This window comes from Cryptomeria japonica, chromosome 9 (assembly GCF_030272615.1).
Source record: "Cryptomeria japonica chromosome 9, Sugi_1.0, whole genome shotgun sequence".
Lineage (NCBI taxonomy): Eukaryota > Viridiplantae > Streptophyta > Pinopsida > Cupressales > Cupressaceae > Cryptomeria > Cryptomeria japonica.
Genome location: NC_081413.1, coordinates 592,687,436 through 592,706,418, shown reverse-complemented (window position 1 = coordinate 592,706,418; position 18,983 = coordinate 592,687,436). Strand labels below are relative to the sequence as shown.

At 34.1% G+C, this 18,983-nt stretch overlaps 1 protein-coding gene across 1 annotated transcript; it reads right to left on the bottom strand.

Moving 5' to 3' along the window:
* Positions 1-224: 224 nt before the first annotated feature.
* LOC131030151 (guard cell S-type anion channel SLAC1) lies at positions 225-2,872 on the bottom strand. Its single transcript, XM_057960849.2, has 4 exons — positions 2,726-2,872; positions 1,462-2,244; positions 976-1,007; positions 225-860 (listed from the first exon to the last, which is right to left on the bottom strand). The coding sequence occupies exons 1-4, from the start codon at positions 2,768-2,770 to the stop codon at positions 638-640; spliced, it is 1,083 nt and encodes a 360-aa protein (XP_057816832.2). The 5' UTR covers positions 2,771-2,872; the 3' UTR covers positions 225-637.
* Between the last annotated feature and the right edge of the window lie 16,111 nt (positions 2,873-18,983).

The following is an 18,983-nucleotide window of genomic DNA, read 5'->3' as shown; positions in this document are numbered from 1 at the left end:
TTGGTATCAATCTAGTATAACTTAACTAATTTAAAAGTATACACTTAATTAATAGTTATGATTTAAAAGAGAGATTAGAGATCTAATACATGAGGAAATGATGAATTCTCTATCACTGTTATATGAACTATGAGGCTGTAATGAATCCTTAGAGAATTAATCAAGTTCAATTGGAATACAACCAAAATTGAGGGGACCCATCTCTTAACAACCAACAATTTAAATGTACTAATAAAACAAATCGATAGAAATAATAAACCAGCAAGCCCACTAAATCAGCAAGAAATTTGAATGAAATAGCTGCAATAAAAACATTACTTATAACCATTCCTCTATGCCCTCATCATCATGTGCCATTCTCATGAATATCTTTTAAAATCAGACTGCCATGGAAGAAATCCATTAAACAACATTAAAAAGATATCATGAATATCTTTTAAAGAGCTTTCAGCAACATCATGACCAGGTCCAAAGGGTATAAGATATGAAGATTTCAACTTCTGGTAACATAATAATTTTATCATCGAACTTTTGAGAATAAAAAATCTAGGACCTTCAGCTAATTATTCTCTTACCCAAAACATCACTTTATCTTTATTTCATCACAAATTTTTTAGACTGTGAAGATTATCTTCGGCTAATGATTAATGTTTCTAATACTCTTGTATTTTTTCCAGAACCCAATTTGAATGTTAATTATTGTTGCCAAACTTAGAAACAGTACACAGAGCGTAGAGATTACAGAAAAAATGTCTGCCATGATATTTACAACTGGAGAGCTCATTTGTTGGGCATAGTGAATTGTGGCAATGGCAAGGGAATTAAGAGGAAATGCACAGGCCCACCATGCTGCAGAGAATCTGTTCATCAACACAATTTTTTAAGTAAGCTTTTGCTCATTTATATTTTGTATATATTTTTAAATTAAAAAAATCTGATATACGTATTCATCAAAAATAATAATTAAAAGGATACCTGATTCCACGAAACAGGTTGATTCGAACCACCTGTCCAAAACAGCAAAGATTTAAAATGAAAATATATAAAAAAATTTGAAGATGCAAATTAAGTGCGCCTTAACCTAAATTATTTGTTCTTGACAATAGCTCTATTAATCTCTTGATAAATATAAATACAGACTTTGTTTTTAGGAAACGGTTATTCAGCTATCAAGATGCACCATGGTATCGATGGCTGGATGGTACATAATTGAATTTTTGACTTCTCATCGATGATGACTATTGTTAAATTCATTTGTCCTATAAACGATCCTCATCGATTAGAAATCAAAACTTCATAATCGAATTTTTGATTTCTAATTGATGAGGACTATTGTTTAATTCATTTGACCTATAAACGATCCTCATTGATAAGAAGTCAAAACTTCAGTGTAGCATCCAACCATCGATATCATGATGCATCATGATGATTAGATAGCCAATTCACTGTTTTCAAACTTACCAGGGCCATGAAAGAAAAAAGTGCTAGAAAATATGTGATTCTAGCCACATTCTCAAAGCTTCCTGCAATGGACTCCCATGCCACACAAGCTGTACTAGGAAGGGCAATGAACAGAAAGAGAACAGGATGCAGTTGCTTTGGAATGGAAGAATTGGAAGGAAGCTTCTGATAAAGTGTCACAAACAATACAATGTAGTGTGATATCCCCACAGAAAACAAAAACACAGCTGATTCTTTCCACCCACATTTAGCTGCCAATGTTGCTCCTACAAAATTCCCCACTACACATATTTGTGTTGAAGGATTTGCAACTCTGGATAGCAATCTGCTTTTGCCTCCCAAAAACCATTGCCCATAAATTTTCAGCTCCAAAGCAAGAAGAGGTACCATGAAGATAAAAAGAAAAAAAGGGTTTATGTGGTCTGATATAGACTTAGGAGTGCTCAAGGTTAAGAGCATGGCAGATATCCATGGGACAAACAAGTAGTTTACTCTGATTCTATCCATGTACTCTTGCTTTACTGCTTCAAAGTAGAAAATGCATTTGACGGAGTAGAATGAAGAGAATATCATGAGGATGAAGACTGAGATTAACCAGATTATAACTAGGAGTTGTTCATATAATCTGGGTTCTAAATGGAAGGATTCTGAAATTTGTAGGGTTTGCAACAAGAGTGCTTGACTGCTGAGGCCAAGGCTGATTCTGAAATGCCCTGCATGGAAGCGTACAAGGAATGGTGATGACGATCCTTCTGTGCTACAAGCCAAGGCCTCTCCCTGAACCTGAAATGGTTACACAAAACATACCAACAATACCAATGTCATTTCCTAACCAATCCTCAAATAAAAACTGTCATAACCAGAAAATCAAATGCAGCCAGGGCGATAAAAAAAACAGAGACGGTTATCCAGCCATTAGGATCATAAATGGATCATCATGGTATTGATGGTTGGATGCTATATAACTGAAGTTTTTGACTTCCCATTGATGAGGACTGTTGCTAAATTTATTTGAGGTGATGTTATAGCAAACAAAAAGCTGTAAACGATCCTTATCGACGAGAAGCCACAACTTCAATGTAGCATCCGGCCATCAATGTCATAGTACATCCTGATGGCTGCCATTTCTGAAAAAACCAAAAAAATCCTCATGATAGGATTTTATCTCTATAGAATGAATTTGATCAGTGAGTGCCTGCTAAAACATTCAGAAGCAAAAAGTTTGCATTACTTGAATTGTAAAAACTGGGTATAAGAATATAACCTTCCCCTGTTCCATGGCATCCATTGAAAGCCCTTTAATGGCCATTGCTGCATTGTCCTGATTGCAGATAAACAGTCCCTTGAAGAGTCCCAAACTGGCTTCTTAACAAAATGCAAACAACAAATAAATACAAAACAAACAATACTAAGAATTCTACACAGAAACGGAATGTGAAGGGTTGAATTTGGAGAAAACTTTGTTTCAAAGCAACTGAAAAGATTGCTCTCTGAAAAACAAATAAAAGCAAACGTGCTCCTCTATAACAGGAGACTAGAAGCTCAATAATATAATCATGGGTTGACAACTTCACCCACATGCAATAATATAAACATATCTTCAGATATAATAGTTGCAGTTTTTCTGGGTTAGTAAGAAAATTAACAGATTGTTTGCCTTTCCTATAGGCAAGCAATGTGTTCCTTAATCACTCATCGAGCTTATAAAATGAAATTATGTGGATTCTTTTTAATGATATTAAGAAAAGTCTTCCTAAGCAATCTTGTCACATTAAAAATGCTTGTTTTGTTGTGTACAGTTTAAGAATCGAATGTCATCGATTGTATTATAATATTTGGATGATTATCATTGTATTTGGATGGTCATACATGGATTAGCTTATAACTCTTGCATTGCATCCACACATCTAATCATATAGACAGCTGATGATTATCATCTTTAAAATTGTGGTGATAGTCATCTAAGTTTAGAGACAAATTTATTGATTTTTTTTTTTTGAAAGTGGCAAGTCATATATATATATATATATATATATATAAACTGATTCAAGAGTTCAATAGGGAAAGAACCAGGAAGAAAACCCTATATAACGTAGCTATAAGGAACCCCTGCAATCCTCAATAAAGACCACAGATGAGAATAGTGGAAGAGGATAAACTAAGAGAAATCCTAGAATTGACCCCCACAACCGGTTACCAATGATCTTGATAAAGTTGTGAGGGGATACCAGAGCATTGCAGACCTACCATCACCAGTGACCAGACAGCATAGTCAAGTATTTGTAAAGCGCAGAAAGAGGAACGCAGCCGATTTAATTATTTTGGAACTATAATTACCGGTACAAAATTATCACAGCCACCAAAACTAAAACCGGTTACCGCAGAGACTCCTTTACCGGTACACCAAAATCACCACCACCACCAGAATTGATACCGGATACCAAAAAAACTAGCACCTGCTATCCGTGAAGATGTGAAACCGAAACACTGATGATACATCTTGTTATTGGATGATGAAATTTGAATTTTAGTTTAGTTTAGTTATTTTGGAAAAAGGATTTAATATATAGATACTATATTTAATATTGTTAAAAAAATAATCTATCTATCATTTATATATATTTTAATGTATTTATTACTCATCTTTATTTCTATATTGAGGTATTTTTAAACATTTGTTCTATTTATTACTTGCACTTCTTTCTATGCACATGCTACCTACTACGATCTAGTCTTTCAACTATTCTTAAATTAATTTGCAATTGTGGAGTTGTTTTTATAGTTGTGAACTTGACCCACCTAAACTTAATTTAAAAATTTCAGGTGTGACTTATTTCCTATCTTTACTCTTTCCACCTAGAACTGACCAAACATAAAGTTGCACAATATATTGTTGTGTCCTTGCATCCGATACATTCATTCTAATGATCCAATGATTTGAGAGCTAAATTTGATTGTCATCTATTTACACACATCAATTGGTGGATTGAAAAGAGTTTAGTTCTTTGATCATTGTTTAAATCATGGAAATGAATTTACGTGAAAGCTCCTTCTGATTCAATAATAATTTTTTAAGGTATTTCTAAATACCACTAGATCTCTATAAATTTAAGAAACATAGATAACAAATCAAGATAGATCAAACAAACTAATGAATGTAAGTCTACTGATTGTAAGAATATATTTATAGAAACAAGACAAATTCACTGTCACATATTCCTATCCGATAGATTAGATTTATCCCTACATAAATCAAAAAGTTTGAATCCCAAATTGATTACTGATCTATAATCTATTATTCTTGATTATAAAACTTACTAAATCTAAACCATCACTAATCTTTATACACTTATTAATTATCAAAATGAGTTTATTTGTTTACACTTCTAAACATTTAAATTATTAAGTTTGCATCGATTCAATCACCATGATTAATCAATTTGAAATCAATTATATTTATTTTTTTACTTTAGTACAACCTATCTTTAAAAAAGTTTATATTACAATTTATATAGCTCATGTTTTGAAAAAGAATGAAGCTATAAGCCTCGTAAGTTTGAGAGCTGACTTTGAAATCTTGTAATTGTTTTATTCTTGTAAAAGGAAATAAACTTTTAAGTATAAATTAATCTAGATTAATAAATGATAGTGTGGGTATATATATTAGAGAATTAGAACATTAAATGTTAATTGTATGAAAAACATATATATAATCAAATAAAGTGTTAAAATGTGATTTGTAAAGAATCTTTAGGGATGTCTTTTAGTGAAATTGTGAGTCTTCTTGCCTGTAGTGTGTACAACCACGTTACAAATCTTGTGGGGTTATTTTCTATGTGAGAATGTATTTAGATCATATTTGAGTGATCTAAATTGAGTCCACGATCACATAAATGTCTTGTACCTACATATTTGATCATTTAATGTACACAACTATATTTTGTTTTATTGTGTTTAACAGATGCTTACTCTACTTTCTATGATATTAAAGATGAACTATATGTAACTACATCTATGGAGGATTTTTTTAAATTCTCGATGTGAGGAGATAATGAATAATCCAAATTGAGTCCATGATCACATAAATGTCTTGTACCTACATATTTGATCAGGTAATGTACACAAATGGATTATTTTGTATCATTGGATTTAAAATATACTTTCTCTACTTTCTATGATATTAAAGACTAGCTATATTTAAGTACATTTTTTAGGGTCACATAAATGTCTTTCACCTACATATTCGATCAGATAATGTACACAATTGTATTTTTGTATCATTGGGTTTAAAATATGTTTACTCTACTTTCTATGACATGAAAGACTAGCTATATTTCAGTACATCTCTAGAGGATTTCTTTTATTTCTCTATGTGAGGAGATATCGAGTGATCCAAATGAATCCACGATCACATAAATATCTTGTACCTACATACTTGATCAGATAATGTACACAATTTGAGTTTAACATATGTTTACTCTACTTTCTATGATATTAAAGACAAGCTATATTCAAATACATCACTGGAAGATTTCCTATAAGTTTCGCAAGGAGATGTTCTCCTAGATTAAGTTAAAAAAAAAATAGAAATAATAGACAAGGCTTTTAAATAATATATAGAGATTATTACTCATTTCTAATACACCAGATTTAAATGTTTCACTGTTTATTATTTTTTCATTGCTCTAAGATGGGAAAAGGCTTTAGATTTTGAATGTGTAAATGAATGATTTCGCTAAGACTTCTATCATCTTTGTTCTTTCTCTGGGAAAGCTTTCAGTTACAGTGACTTGCGCAATGAGGCAGACAATACATTTGGACTATCCTTGTCTTTCTTCTCTGCAAACACCACTTTTACAGTCGCTGGGATCTGTGCACACTCTTGTTTGCTCACAAAATTTAACTGATACAGAAGGTAGGAATCTATGATCAAGAAAAAAGAAACTCAACTTTGTTGAAAACGATATTATATATAATAAAATAGTCAGATCAATTAGACTAATTGTCAGTCTTTGTTGATTGCAAAATGAACAACACTCTGTGAATATTAATGATTAGGTGTTTCAATTCAATTAAATATGTGATCAAACTGAATACACCAATACAGTCTATTTAATCTAATAGATTAAGTATGTTATATTTTTTTTAATCTTATTTATTCATTATATAAAAATAAACAAGAAATTAATCAGTATTTCAAATTATGATTCAAAATCATAAGTTGTAATGTCACATTTTCACAAGGGGAATAAGATCTAGTAGTTGAGTACCCCAACTTCACACCTCTAAAAAGTCTAAGTGACGATTTCAAATTACTACGAATTTTTTACAAGGGTTTACCTGGCAATGCCCCTACTTATAACTAAGATTTCAAGTTCATATCATCAGATATGATGCCACAACATCATGCTTTTTGTTGGGACATCTAAAAAGATCCCCCAAAAAGGTAGATCAAAGGCTCTGCACTTAATTATAGTAATTGTATACTATGTCATGTTCTATAAGTGTCTTGATGTGACATCACATGACTTGTTTCTTGTACAAATAAATAGAATGCTTAACAAATATATTTATTGTTTTGAAGACAATAACGTTTGGGGATGTTGAAGATGGTGAGGAAAAACCTTGTAGTAGGCTTGAGTTCTTTCAACAAGGGAGATGGTGATGGAAAGGCAACTAAAAATGAATCGGATGATGTTTCGTTTGTTGATGCTTTTGAATCTTTTGGAGAATGTCTTGGGAAGGATTTATAGAGGACATCAAGAGTTTTGGGCAAGGTGTAGATGAAGGTACATGTTCTTGTTCATTCTCTTAAACCCTAGTGGTTGCAATGTGTTTTGGTTTGACCGTTGTAGATGAAGATGTTGATGAAGGCATTGATGCAAATGAAGTTGGTGGTGATAAGGTGGACATTTTGGCAAAGTGAGTGGAGGAATATATGAATATCCATTTTCTCCATTTGCCTATAGTTACTTGCCTGTTGATGTTGATGATGTTGAGGATGTTTTTTGTGTGGATGAATTGGTTGAAGAGGATGAACTTCTCTTGGATATCCCTTTCTAGGTCTATTTGAAGTTGAAAAGACTCGTTGGGGAGTCTATGATAGAGGTCACCAATGGAGAACCATTTTTTGGGTCTACATAAAGAGTTTTTCCTCCCTTCTATGGATGTTTTGTCTCCCATGTCAGAGCACAATATTGTGGATCTATCAGTGCCCGTGTCTTCTACTAAAAAAGAGATGAGGTGTAATAAATCAACAAGTGATATTGATCTTGTTTAGTCTGAGTTTATTGAAGATGATGTTATCTCTTCACCTCCTATTATTGTTTTTTTTCATCCCTAAGGGTTTCAAAGGAACTCTATGAGCTGGAGATTTGTGGTGCTTCAAGCTTGCAAATAGGTTTGGATTGTGATGTGATGGCTAAGAGTTTTGGTGCTCCCATAGCTACCATTTCTTCACTAGACTATAATGTGATCGTTGAGATCTTTGGTACTTCTATTGTTGTTGTTTTTATTTTTTCTTCACCTCCTATTGTTTTCCCTACTCCGACCTCTAGGGTTTGAAAGGATTTCTATGTGATGGAGGCTTGTGGTGTTTCTAACTTACAAAGAGGTTACAACTATGATGTGATTGTTGGGAGTTTCAGTAATGGTAATTCTACTAAGGTTAAGGAGGAAGGCTAGATCCGAATTTATATTTTTTATTCTCTTCTTGTTGAATTGTCAACTTAGTTTAGGAGCTTGCTTGTCAAGAGATTCTATAGTAATCGTCCCAATATTGATATTGTCTAAAGACGAGTTCTTCGGATTTGGAAACTAAGAGGCTAGGTTGAGGTAATTGTTATGTTGAATAGTTTTTCTTCTTCTTTCTTTTTCCATTTTGGAGGATTGCTCAATGATTTTACTAGATGGTCCTTGGTTTTTGGGAAAGAAAGACCTTTGTCTCCAAAAGTGGTCTCCAAGTTTCAACTGAATGAATGATATAATCTTCAAGTTTCCTATTTGGGTTTGCTTGTTGAGGTTTTTGTTGCATTGGAATGAAAAGGTTTTTATGATCATTGCCAATTCTTTTGGGTAATTTTGTGCTACTGAATCTATCATCAAATTTATGAAACATTTGCTATTTGCTAGGTTTTATGTGTTTGTGGAAAAGAACAAGGTGCTTTCTACTGAATTTATCTTATCTTCCAAATATGGTAATTGGGTGCAACAAATTGAATTTTAAGGTCTCCTATTATTTGCAATTCTTATCATAAAGCGAGCCATGCTATAAGAAAAATCATTTTTTTGGACAAAAAAGGATGCCTACTACTATTAAGGAGTCTTTTACTTCTTTCAAAGAGGACAAATGTCAGTTAATAGGGGGAAACCTACTATTGATTATGTGTCCTCTCCTAAAGCTTTAGAGTTGCATGAGAGATTTGTTGGTGTTTCTATGAATTCTCCTTATTACAAGAAAACAAAGTTCAGGGGAGAAAGATCCTTCTACTGAGATAAATAAAAAACAATTGAAACAATTCTTTAAACCTTCCTAATTTCAAGTTTGGTTTTGTAAGATTTTGAATGTTTAGTTTTTTGTAGTTTCATATTAGTGCCTCTTGATTATTCTTTGATGTCTTCTTATACTTCATATTCTATCCTTCTCTTCACACAAGATTCTAAATCCTTTCAAAACCCTACTCGCCTAATAAAAACCAAATATATTCATTAAATTACAATAACAAGAATGCGATAGTTGCACACACTAAAGAAAAATAAAATTGATTGGATAGAAACTGGTGGAAGCTTTGGTATAGGGTATGGACATCAATCAATTCACAAAGTGATTTGTAGAAGTTTAGTGTAATAGCAATTTCTTGAGGGGTATGGAGGCCTTTTTCATGCATAAAGCCAGACAGATTTATGGGTTTTATGGAGAGACGCAGAATGTGTCTATAGCAAGCTTCAAAGGCAGTCATAATAATGTGAATGCAATGCATGATGGGTTTCATTTTAGTTCTCCAATGATGCAAGGAAATCTAGTGGAACTTGATGGAAATTTTGAAGAAAAAAATTTGCCTGGCGTGGAGAAGATCGACTAGGGAAAGGTGAAGGAACTTGAAGATCAGCAGAATTGGGCATTGATGGGGAGTTTATTGGAAGCACCCCTCCAAGTCATCATCATTTGTATCTGTTCTTTCCACTCTTTCATGGTAGTGACATGGAGGCCAATAGGAATTTTCTCTCCACGGTCACAATTTAAGGCAATGTGACTCAAATATACACCTTAGGAGTTGTGGAAGAGGGTGGTAAAGGGATTTTAGATAGTGTTATGAAAGGGGTCTGGAATTTTCAGGGAGCCTCACGGAAGAAAGCATTCTCAGCTTTCATCAGGAAGATTGTCCATTAGCAAGAGTGCGGAAATGTGAGACCCCCATATTGTTTTTTTTGGGCTTTCCTCATAGTAGAATACCTCTCGTTTTCTCCTATATGGGTGGTGCATATGGAGTACCTAGCAAACAATGCTATTGGTGTAGGATCAATGTGCTTTATGAGGCCAAAGCTTAGTATTAATGGAGATGCTAGAGTAGAGCACTCTGCAACTCTTATTGGAAGGAAGATTTCAAGGTCTACATTAAAAAAATCTTTAGAACGTATATGTAGTGTTGAGTACATTTTCTTAAATAGTATCTAATTTTGAATTATTCACTCCTATGACCAAAAGGAAATGTTCTAGGTAGATTTATGCTTAAGAAATATTGGGCATACCTATCATTTATGTGTTTGGAGGAGTCTGTCCTTATACCTACTAGGTGCATTTGCTTAAAAGATTGAAAGCCTTTTTAACAAACTATTTTGAGCATAACTTGTAAGTAAGGTATTCTATGAGAACACCCTTCTTCAACTCATTTTGTCAAATAATTCATATTTTGATAAGTAATGTTGTATTTCTTTGACAAATTATGTTAATAATTTATGTGTCTAATGAAAGCTCTTACATTTGCATATATGAAATTATTTGAGTACAATATCAGTGTATATATTAATATTTATATTTATGTTTAATATGTATCAAACATTGAGATGTGTACATGTAAATAATTTAGTATATATGTATTTTATTTTAGCTATCAAAAAAGCATGTTTTGTAATTGATAGTGAAGGATGCTTGCAATAATTTATATTTAACTTTACTACTATCATTGTGAATTTATACAATATATAATCAAGTTATAATTTTATATTTGTATATAATTTTATTGATAGTCATAAAAGCATGTTGTAAACGCTGAAGATAAATGCCTTATTTATGGGCTTCCCCAATAAACTATAATTAAGCCAGTATATATCCCTCAAACATGGATTTTTTCAATAATGAAGAGTAGAGAGGAATAATTGTACCATCATGATATTAAAATATGTTTTAATGTTTTTACATTTTGGGTTATGAGTAAACTTGTTGATGGTTAATATCTTGCTTGATAGTGATAATTGGTCTTGCTTTTGTTGATCATTGCTATGATTAATACACTAAAGGATATTGAAATGATCAAGGTTAGAATTAGGGAAGTTTGTCTAAAAAGGATAGTGATAAAAGATACCCATTGACTTATCTATATGATGCTTGCTAAGATTGATCTTGTTTAGTATTTTTATAGTTAAAAAGAGATTCTACATATTAATAATATCGCTAATCATGATGGAGGTGTAGGTATCTATGTGTTAATTTATAATACACAAATACTAAAAAATGGAAAGTGTGATTATTATCTACTTTAGGAATTGGACTATCAGAGTAATACTAGGCTACACCATAAGACAAATGACATTAGATGGCTAAGAGTAGTGTTCTTATTAATATTATCAGTGTATATCTTCAATATTATGATCTAATATATACAATGTTGTCATGTGTTTTGAAGATAATTTGGGTATACATTGGTGATACATTGTATAAGGGGTAATAAGTAACCATATCATAAACAAGGGAACAATCTCTCTAGCCACATATACCATCATGGCATCAAATTATTCCATGCGATCCATCAATATACTTGCAACAAGAAACAAAGTGACCACCATCTCATACATGAACGCTCTCACCCTCCACCTTGCCACTTCTACTTCACATAGGAGGTCATCCAAAGAGAAATCCACACAATTTGTCACAATGAAATATAAGTCCTGCCTCAACTGATATCCCAAACACAAACACTCAATCCAAAGGTGTCAAATGCAAATGTAATTGTCAAGAACCAATAACCATAGCTAAAATAGCACCCACAACAAGTTCTAAGTGAATCTCAAGTAATCAACATATACAACCCATAAGGTACAACCATAAGCTCCAAATTTAATAATTGAAACATATGTACACCTAGAAACTCCCACTACATAGGTAATGTCAATTCTTAAAATAATCAATATATCCCAACAATCTACTAACAACATCTCATAAAAAGTGTAACCATAACCATGTAGTATCAAGGAACATCCATAATAACATATATAACTTGTAAACCAATAACCTGCAAGTACAACTCTTACCACAAGTCTCCATAACTCTCGCATGTTCTCCAGAACCAAAAAAAGAAAGAGATAAGAGGAACTATCATACCATCTCCAACATGACAACACATGAACACACTAGGGACCATATAGCTCCAAACAACCTCAAATCCAATGCAATGTGAAATTGAACATCTAGGAAGGTAACCAAGACCAAAGAGAAAATGTAATGTGAAATCGATCATCAAAGAAGATAAACAAGACCAAAGAGAAAGAATTCAAATCAAAACCTGTAGCATGTCCTTCTATATACACCTCTAAATGCCAATTGTGTCAAGTATGATGTCCTCCATAAAAAGCCATAAAAACACCCAAACTTGTTAAATCCCTTGGACCAAGAAAACATATATATCATGTAAACAATATGATGTAGGCCTCTCATTACCAAGAAGATCAAACCAATACCATTCCTAATCCTAAGGAATCGACCTAGTAAACCATTTCCCAAACTCAATATCAATGAATGCCATCATAATAGAAACTCAAATGCATAAGGAGAGAACCAATGCCAAACATCTCTCAAATTGAATTCTCCAAAAATAACCATCTATATCTCAAGATCCATATCTATGAAACATAAGCATAACCATAATAAACTTGAAAGGGACAATGGGCAATACCTCTTGAAAGTAGTAAACTCCCGAGTAGACCAAGAGTGGGGAATGAGTATGCTCATCAAGCTATCCAAGTCATCATGACTCATAGTAAGAATAATCTCCTCTTAGGTCCATACCAGGTGAATTCTCCTCGGTCTTCCAACTGAAACCTATCATTATATGGAGCCTAATCAAGCTCGAAGGTTAATTTTCCCTACTTTTATTGGCTCAGTTTCTCCCCAAATTATTCAACAGGGGTTTGGGCATAGTTTCTCTCCAAATAAGATCAACTTTTATTATTTATATAAAGGCACTAGCAGTTATTTTTCTATTAGCTGACATATTCTAACCCTATTTTTGTAACCGACATAATTATTGATAAAGCGACTAAGGGTTAGGGTTTTTTGTGGAGTTTTTGGTAGCATTTTGTAGCGGTATTGAGTTGTAAGGGATTGTTGGTTGTAATCGGTTGATTTTTTGAATAACAATATTGGACTCTTTGTTTGGTGGATGTATCTCGAGTTTGGGTGAACCACGTTAAAAATTGTCTCCTCACTATTATTATTTTAGTGTTTTTTATATTTCTTTGTTTAATCTTTATTTGCATATAATTGATATTTTTTGCATACAATTTCTAACAAAACCATCAACCATCTCAATTAATGTATTTAATCACAAGGGAATACCAACATCACCTATGTCTCCATGTATCCACGAGTACATGAAACCAATCAATCCATGCCAAACTGAAAATGCAACATAGCACCATCATGAAGTAATCAAGCAAATGATCATGTACCCAATACAAAGAGAACTACCAAGATCAATGTCAAATATCTGACCATAGAATCAAGAACATAAACATGACAACACGGTCTAACCATATCCTCCTAGGAGATAACATACTCCATATGAACATATCACATAAATGTATCATGCCAAAAATCTAAGCATGCATCAAGAATAAACCATGACATAATATCAACCATCATATCAAACAAGGATAACATATCAAATTAAAGTATAAACCACACCTCAACCAAAGAACCCTGCGAGTCCTCCAAGATGCCCATATCCTCAAATAATCATGAAGACCACCATCTCCTACTAGTGTAATTGTAAATGTGAGAGAACCTTCTACAACAAAATGATCTAAGGACTCCTCTAACATCTTCACACTAAGAAGATCATCCACCATCCAATTGTGAATATACATCATTGCCACAAGCTCCCACTGATCCATGATACCGAGATCTCCATATCATCGTGATAACCATCTCCTAAATGAAGACCATCCAGGTCTACACACATACAATTGAAATGTTAATAACATAAAGTGTAACCATGAACTCCAAGCCAAGAAGATACACAACTGCCAACAAACAATTAGGAACCAATCCTACACTGCCACATCATCATTTTCAAAAGATCCCACTGAAAGTGTATAAACAAGTTATTCATGAAATCATGATAAAACCATCCTCTCCGTGAGAATCAACCAAAGCCATCCAATCAAATAACTCAATAATGCATATCATGAGCTCTCAAAAGCCAAAGTAACCATGATCCTAAAACAAGAAGATACATCACCGTAACTAGTCAGGAATCCAATCAAATCATCACCAATAAAAGAACCTACAAATCCAATCATTTCATGCCGAAGTTCCTAAGTAGAAGGATCATCTATGATACCATGATCACATCTACTAAACAAGCATCTAACTCCCAATGTGTCCTACCTATATGAATTGTGTAGTCAACAATATAGGTCCTCCACCATGAATGTAACTAGTAACAACATCTCTCCTCAATGTGAAAACAAAAGTGGCAAACCAAATGATTTAAACAAGCCACCAATTTAAACATGCATCAACAATGAAAGGTCTATAGGTATAGAAAACCCATATCCAATCCATAAATGTAATCCTGTAAGTCTAGACCGCCTACACCACCACACAACTTGTAGACCCAACAATGCAACATACATACTAAAACCAAAATTGATAGCCATGTTAACATGAGATCCATTTGAGATACAATACTGAGTGTATAATGGCATAGACTCCAAATCTCCAAGACTAAACATGCCATAAAGTCATAATGTCACTATAGTCAAAAGAACCCATAAATAGCTTAGATCAATATATCAACAAATAAATCATGTTAAACCTTCTCCAAACTTGATCCACTATATAGTGCTCTCCACGAACTTTCCGTCAACTATTCAAAATCTAAAATTTGACTCTGTATGCTCAAGTTATGACCTCTCAAAGTCAAAAGGGAATTTGTCATTTCCAACTAACATTTCATTGCCAAACAACAAAATCTGGAAAATATGATTTTACCAATGTTTAGTGCTTCGAGTCACCTTTCCAATGGTTATACGAAGTGAAAATTCCAACATCATATGCTCAAGTTATGCTCTGTTGAATGAAAAAAATCAATTAGGCTAAAAATGTGAACATTGGTGCCCATGAATTCTAAAAAAGATTTCAGTGCCTTAATCCACATTTTCAATTTAAAAAAATAAAATAATACTTCCAGGTCACGCGGACCCGATTGGCAATAAACTCCATATAAATATCAACATATAAAATATACTTGAGTGGCCTTTTTAAAAAAAAAATCATTTAACAAACATTTTGTAGCAATATATATATATATATATATATTGAAAAGTTGGAACCTTGTAGGATGGACTTGACCTGCACCCCACGAGGGCAATCCTAGGTGAACCTTGGTACCCCCGATACTAGTGCTACCAGGTGATACCCTCAATATTTGGTACTAAGTGATACCATCACCTGAGCCTGATAGTCCTGTAGATCTATAGGTCTACAGGTTGCCAGAATCTACGAGGTTTGTAGGGAGGGTGCAGGGTGGCGGTTTGCCCTCTCACAAACTTGTATTTTAAAAAAAAAAATCCAATCTTTTTAAAACCAATGCCCCCATAGGTATTAATTCTTTTTATTGTAATTTTGTAAGACAATTTTTAAACCAATAGGTTTATTTTTTTAATTTTATTTTTCTATGACCCTGCAAGCTTGATGGTTGTATGACTATTGGGCTAAAAACAAATTGCAATATTTTCAATTGTCATTAAAATAGGACAAATTATGTATGATTTTCCATCTCTTAGCCAACCTAAATTCATCCATAAGGTCTATTTTGTCCCACAAGGTCATTTGTGAAACCTCTCCCCTAAAACCTTCATGTGAATGCAAAACCAAGAAACCCATTTGAGCCATCATTTTTCTAACCCCAAATTTGTAAACAACCCATCATAAAAGCAAACCCAAAACCCTCATATCTGCAATAAACAACTTGCAAAACCTTCATATCTTGCCTTGTCTTTTATTCTTACATGCATTTCATGGATTCAACTCTTAGGGTCATAACACCATAAACCATAGGGGTAAGTGCACAAAGATGGTGAATAGAAAAGTGGCCACATGCAAAAAAAAAAATGAAAATTTTCATAACCCGTGCGTGTTCTATAAAATTCAAAAACGTGCTAGGCTTGGTGTCAAAAATATGGTAGGAAGAGAGCAATACAATAGGATAAGGAGAGGGGGAGGGAAAGAGAGTTAGGGAGAGAGAGAAAGGAAGAGAGAGAGAGTAAAGAGGGTAGGAAGAGAGGGATAGAATAGGATAAGGAGAGGGGGAGGGAGGGAGAGGGAGAGAGGGAGAGGGGGAGGGAGAGAGAGTTAGAGAGAGAGTAGGGGGTAGGAAGAGAGGGATAGAATAGGATAAGGAGAGGGGGAGGGAGAGAGAGTTAGAGACAGAGAAGGGGATAGGAAGCGAGGGAGAGAGATAGGGAAAGAAAGAGAAGGGAGCGAGGGTGAGAATAGGAGAGAGAGAGAGAGAGAGAGAGAGAGAGAGAGAGAGAGAGAGAGAGAGAGAGAGAGAGAGAGAGATAATAGGATAAGGAGAGGGGTTGAGAGAGAGACTAGGTAGATGGGGAGGGAGAGATAGAGAGAGAGTAGGGGAGAGGGGGTAAGATAGAGAACAGGGGATAAGAAGAGAGGAAGAGAATATGATAGGTAGAGGGGGGGGAGAGAGGGGGAGAGAGAGAGGAGATTGGGGGATAGGGAGAGGGAGAGGGAAAGGAAGAGAGAGAGAGAGAGAGAGAGAGAGAGAGAGAGGGCAGAGATGGGGAGAGAGAGAGAGAGAGAGAGAGAGAGAGAGAGAGAGAGAGAGAGAGTAGGATAAGATAACGAGAGGGGGAGGGAGAGGGGGGAGAGGGAGAGGTGGGGGGAGAGAAAGAGAGAGAAGGGGGAGAGGATGATAATAGGATGGGATAATGAGAGAGAGAGAGAGGGAGAGGATGATAATAGGATGGGATAATGAGAGAGAGAGAGAGGGAGGATGATAATAGGATGGGATAGTGAGTGAGAGAGAGAGAGAGAGAGAGAGAGAGAGAGAGAGAGAGAGAGAGAGAGAGAGAGAGAGAGAGAGAAGGAGGAGAGGGTGAGAGACATGAGGTAGAGAGAGAACGAGAAGGAGAAGAGGGTGAGAGACTCAACAAAGAGAGAAGTGTGAGGGGGAGAGAGATGAGATAGAACTCAAGGAGGATAATTAGGGCTCAAAATAGACAAAGACAGTGATGGGGGAAGGAAGACGAGAGAGAGGAAAAGAAGAGAGACACGCATGTATACAAACATATATACATATATCTATATAAATATATTTTTATATAACTATAGATATACATATATACATACATAAACACATATTATATATGTATGTCTATACATATGTGTAGTAAATGCTAAGTTTACAAGCATACATTTTGATGTCTTCATAATGCGTACGGGTTTTGTGAAACTCAAAATGATATTTTTCATAACCCGTACTGGTTTTATGAAACTCAAAATGATGTTTTTCATAACCCATATTGGTTTTGTGAAACTCAAAATGATGGTTTTTGATAACCCGTACGGGTTTTGTGAAACTCAAAATGATGGTTTTAGTTCTACATAACCCATACAGGTTATGTAGAACTATAAATGGTACTTTCTATTTTTCAAAACCTGAGCGGGTTATCTTGCACATCAGAACCCGTGCAGTTTTTGGCTTGGTAAGAGGGTTGGAAAATGACCCTAAGGCTTGCAAGCCCATTTTCCCTCCATTTTTGTCCCTTTACATGTTTTTTCATCTTCCAACATGATTTCTCGACTTCATCATCATCAGGTTTACAAATGATCAAGTGGGTATCTCTAAAATTACCACCATAATCTCACACGTCTTCTCAACTTTCTTGACCATATAATTTTTTTAATTTTTGGACAACATTAGCATAGTAAACTTTAATTTTCTTTACCAGTGCCTTGGCAGTCCTCACAAACATACGTCTACCATTTTTTTGAAAACTTTTGATATAATTGACCAAATTCAAAATAAATTATATATTATTGTTCTACACTAGATTCTATACAATTTTTAAAAAAAGTTTTCATTTTTCGATTATTTTGATGCAAGTTATGGCCATCGCACAAACATGTACCAAATTTTCAAGATGTGGTCACTTCAAAAAATCATAAAAAAATAAATACTCATCGAAAAATTACAAAAACATACACAACTTCTAGATCTAAATCTTACCTATCATCCTACCAAAGAGTTGTAAAATACTAAATCTAACTATATATTTTGTGTAGTGCACGAAAACAACTATGTTATGTTTTTCTGAAAAAATCAGGAACTTTTTTTCGTGTGAGAGAGGTTTGACCCTCTTAATCTTATCCAATTTAAAAAAAAATTAGTAGTTTAGAAACAAGATTCAGAGTACTACAATTCTTATTCTTTTCTCAACTCCCAGTTTTGAGTACGTGACCTTCAAATATCTATTTGAAGTTCAAGTTTACTTGTTTTCAGAAAAAAGTGGCCACTTATACCCCCCTTTTTGTTCACCATCTTGGTGCACTTACCCATAGCTTTGATATCACTTTGAAAAGAAACTTGTATCCATACATATGACAATTTTCACATAACCTAATTGACAAATTAACAATAAGCACTTAGAATGCATATGTAAATAATATACAACATACCCATCAAAGATGACACAAGATACACCTTAGAGAAACCCTCATAAGGGGAAAACTTGGCTTCTAAAAACATCTATCATCCATGTATTATCAACAATGCAACATTACAAGTACAACCATGAAAGATTTTGAAACCTTAGTCATCAACAAGCAATCCATGTGAACAAGCATGTAATCACACATCCCATGCTATGCTTCCAACTTCCACAAATGTTAATCTAGTTAACCCAAACAACTACCCTTGTGGTTGCTTTTATAGACACAAGCTCCCACAAAACCACCAAGTGGTATTACATCAAAACCATGTGCTACAAAACCACGTGCCAAT